General features: G+C 44.5%; 1 protein-coding gene across 1 annotated transcript in view; it reads right to left on the bottom strand.

The window, feature by feature from the left end:
* Window positions 1–4,361, bottom strand: part of SIMC1 (SUMO-interacting motifs containing 1) — a 66,862-nt gene that overhangs the window by 47,146 nt on the left and 15,355 nt on the right. The window contains exons 2-3 of the mRNA XM_011946832.1: window positions 1,068–1,932; window positions 511–986 (exon numbers count right to left, since the gene is read on the bottom strand). Of these exons, the coding sequence (XP_011802222.1) occupies window positions 511–986; window positions 1,068–1,932 (1,341 nt within the window). The remainder of the gene's footprint in view (window positions 1–510; window positions 987–1,067; window positions 1,933–4,361) is intronic.

Genomic DNA, 4,361 nt, shown 5'->3' with positions numbered 1-4,361 from the left:
AGGCGCAGTGGCTCACGCCTGTAATCCCAGCACTTTGGGAGGCTGAGGCGGGTGGATCACGAGGTCAGGAGATCAAGACCATCCTGGCTAACACGATGAAACCCCGTCTCTAGTAAAAACACAAAAAATTAGGTGTGACAGCATGCGCCTGTAGTCCCAGCTACTAGGAGGCTGAGGTAGGAGAATCTCTTGAACTTGGGAGATGGAGGCTGCAGTGAGCCAAGATTGTGCCACTGCACTCTAGCCTGGGAGACAGAACGAGACTTCATCTCAAAAAAAAAGAAAAAAGAAAAAAGTGACAGTTTTTAAGTGTGGGACTAAAATTTGAACCCAGATCTGGGCCTCTACACTGAATGGGTCTTCACAAGTGGAAGAAAGATAAGAAATTTCATTTATGAATGATATTTCATTAATTTGACCTGTCCTCTCATGCATGGACTCCATTCACACTGACCTTCTCCTAGGCCTAGGGAAAGGACACCCAATCCCTAGGGGAAGATGTTAGCTTACCTCTCTTGTGTCTTTATCCGGTATTAGTGTCTGAAAGAAGAGGTGATGAACCGGAGGTCGTAAGAAGTACTTCAGTCTATGCAGGCATGGTCTGTTGTACAACCCACCTTGTGGTGTTCGTGCTTGTACATGGGCAGACCTGAGTTTGGCAGGCTCTGACAGTGATATTTCTTTTCTGGCTGGGGTTTCCATGACAGAGAGCCAAGGAACTTTCTCTAAGGGAGTTTCAGACAATGGGCTGGGAGAGCAGCTTGGAGAGGACGGAGCTGAGATATCCATAGGCATGTCATGGTTCTGTACACCATTCTGGGTAGAGTCAGGCCTGTCTCCTGGTAAGTGAGGGATGTCTCTAGGTGAGTGTGTCACATCCCCTGATGAGTGTGGCCTGTCTCCAGGTGAATGTAACACATCTCCCGGTAAGTGTGGCATGCCCCCTGGTGACGGTGGTACATCTGGTGACAGTGAAGCATCACTTGATGACTGTGGCACATCTTCTGGTGACCCTAGCATGTCTCCTGATGACTGTGACACATCTGGTGATGGTGGCATGTTTCCGGGTGACCGTGGTACATCTCCTGGTGACTGTGGCATGTCTTGCACGTATGCCACATCTTGTGGATGTAATATGTTTTGAGGTGGGCCTGGTACATCTTGAGGTAGGCCCAGAGAGTCTTGAGGTGGGCTTGGTGAGTGTTGAGGATGCCATAATGAGTCTTGAGGTGGGCTTGGGATATTCTGCCCAGGGCATGGCACTTCTTGAGGTGGGTGAGTTAGAGCTGGTAGTTGGCACTGCATGGTTTGTGATGGGCATGACAAAGCTCGTGGTGGGCATGAGGAGGCTCGTGGTGGACAAGGTGAGGCTCTCAGTGGGCACGGCAAAGCTTGGAGGGCACATGGCAAGGCTTGTGGTGGGCGAGGCACATCTTGCTGTGGGCATGGCAAGGGTGCTTTTTGATTGCTGCTGCTGCTGTTGCTACTATTATTACTTGTTGGGGAGAGGGAGCTAACATCTGAAGACAGCTGTAGGCTTGCCAAGAAGCTGAGGTTACCTGTGAATGTGGCTGAGCTACAATTAGGCTCTGTTGGATAAACAGAGCTTCCACTGATGGATGTAGCGGGTGGGGGACCGACAAAGGTGTTTTCTTCTACTAGGTCCAAATCTACAGGATCACTGTTAATGATTCTCCGTGCTGTAGGCTGAGAGCTTCTGTTCACCTGCCCTTCCATCACCTCTTTGCCAGAGAGGCGGGCACATGTCTGAAGACTGGTTGGCTCCTTCTGGGAAGGAGTGACAGGTTCTAAAGTTAAGTCAAGAGTGGCAATAGGTCTATTTTCTCCCTCAGCTCCTGTCAGGTCAATCACACACAGTCCATTGCGATCTTTTGTCCTTGGTCTGGTCTCTCTAGTTAAGTCAATAAAGTCCTGTTAAAGGATTGTATGAAGAGAAGAGGTCAAGATGGCAGTATTAGCTTTATCTGAGATGATTTACGTCTTAGCTTTTAAGGATAAGCATTACTTTACCATTTCACCTCACTGATAAGTTACACATCTTGTATAACATAAGCAATAGTATTGCTAAAGCTGTCAATTTCTATACCTTCTTAAATTCTCCAAATGCCACATGCACATGACTAGGATCATAGTGGGATTTTTTTTTTTTTTTTCTGGTTCGAGGAGGACAGGGGAGTAGTAGGAGATATTCCAACCTTAAGTCACAAAGCAAAAAGCAACCTTTGTTTGGAAGGTCAAATACACAGGATAACCTACAACAAAAGCTAAATAAGAAGTGAAGCAAATGTAAGAGAATCTATGTGCTAAGAACTTTGAGTATTTTCACATATCTTTAATTTTCACAACGACCTGATAAGGTAGGCATTATCAATCCATCATACAGATGGGGAAACTAGAGTTCAGAGGGGTTATCTACCTTAAGATTATACAGCTAAGTAGCAGAGACAGACATTCAAACACAGATCTATTTCTTTCCCTGTGAGGGCCTAGGAATGTACAACTTGATTCAATATGTAATCAGCCTAGAAACAGATATGAAAGATAATATAACAAGGGTAATAACACCAATAGTGTAAGTCTGAACCCTAAGTAAGTAAATCAATGAAAACTTCCGATATCCACTTCCATTCCTTGGCAAATTGATCAGGCTATTCACAAAGCCTAATGATACAGTACAGAGGTATTGTAATCAACCTCTGTACCATAAGCCTGGAAAACTATTGTTCTATCTTCCAGGTGTCTTCTCACTTACTTGGATACTATTGCCATTGGTACTTTAGGGCCCTGAGGCTAACAATACTATTGCTGCTCTCCCAGCTACCATGCTATTTCTCTTAATAGATGGTCACCATGGTCAACAGCACCAAAGCAGAATACAGAATTCTGAGTGGGTCAAGTGAGAAGTTGGCATCCTGGAATAGGGATTCCCTCATCCTGGAATAGGGAATGCTTGGTGAAACCTAACGCCTCATTCTTAGGAAGCAGCCATATGGTATCACCACCTTTAGTGGCTTGGCTCTCAATGGCTAGTAGAACTGAACATGAATAGTTGAAAGGCCATCAAAGGTCTGAACTCAACTCCTCTCCCATAGCCAACTGCTAAAATGCAACATCACCAGGTCTCTCCCATTTATTTATTAATTTAATTTAATTTAATTTAATTTTTTCTTGAGACGGAGTCTCGCTCTGTCAGCCTAGGCTGGAGTGCAGTGGTGCAATCTTGGCTCACTGCAAACTCTGCCTCCTGGGTTCAAGCGATTCTCCTGCTTCAGCCTCCCAAGTAGCTGGGATTACAGTTGTATGCCACCACACCAGACTAATTTTTGTATTTTTAGTAGAGATGGGGTTTCACCATGTTGGCCAGGCTGGTCTTGAACTCCTGACTTCAGGCGATCCGCCCGCTTTGGCCTCCCAAAGTGCTGGGATTACAGGCATGAGCCACTGTGCCTGGACTATTTAAAACCCATCACTGGCTAGGTATGGTAGATTACCTAGGGCCTAGGAATGTTTGCTTTTGTCCTTCTTTTTTTGAGATGGAGTCTCGCTCTGTCGTCCAGACTGGAGTGCAGTGGCCAGATCTCAGCTCATTGCAAGTTCCGCCTCCCGGGTTTATGCCATTCTCCCGCCTCAGCCTCCCGAGTAGCTGGGACTACAGGCACCTGCCACCTTGCCCGGCTAGTTTTTTGTATTTTTTAGTAGAGAAGGGGTTTCACTGTATTAGCCAGGATGGTCTCGATCTCCTGACCTCGTGATCCACCCGCCTCGGCCTCCCAAAGTGCTGGGATTACAGGCTTGAGCCACCGCACCCGGCCTGCTTTTGTCCTTTTACCTAGAATGACTATTATCCCTTTGATTGTTTGGAGTTTTTTGTCTTTCAAGACACAGCACAGATACCATTATGTGTGAAATCCTTTTAGATGACTTCTCCTCCCAGGTTAAACTAACCCCTTCCTCTACCATGTCTCCACTGAACCCATGCAAACCTCTCTCTTTATCCTCAATAATTTAATAATATTGAAAATAGAAATGTATTTTTACTTCATTTTCCAATTATGCATCGCTACTATAAATATACTTGATTTGCATATATTAATACTGTATTCTGCAACTTTGCTAAGTTCACATACTAGTTTTTTGTCTATTCCTTAGGATTTCTTTTTTTTCTTTTCCTTTTTTATTCTTTCAATTTATTTTATTTTTTAAGTGTTTGCTTACATTTTACTTTTATTTTTATTTTTTACTTTTTTATTATAAGTTCTAGTATACATGTGCACAACGTGCAGGTTTGTTACATATGTATACATGTGCCATGTTGGTGTGCTGCACCCATTAACTCATCA

Source organism: Colobus angolensis, unplaced genomic scaffold (assembly GCF_000951035.1).
Source record: "Colobus angolensis palliatus isolate OR3802 unplaced genomic scaffold, Cang.pa_1.0 Scaffold254, whole genome shotgun sequence".
Taxonomy (NCBI): Eukaryota; Metazoa; Chordata; class Mammalia; order Primates; family Cercopithecidae; genus Colobus; species Colobus angolensis.
This window is presented reverse-complemented; position numbering and strand designations above follow the sequence as displayed.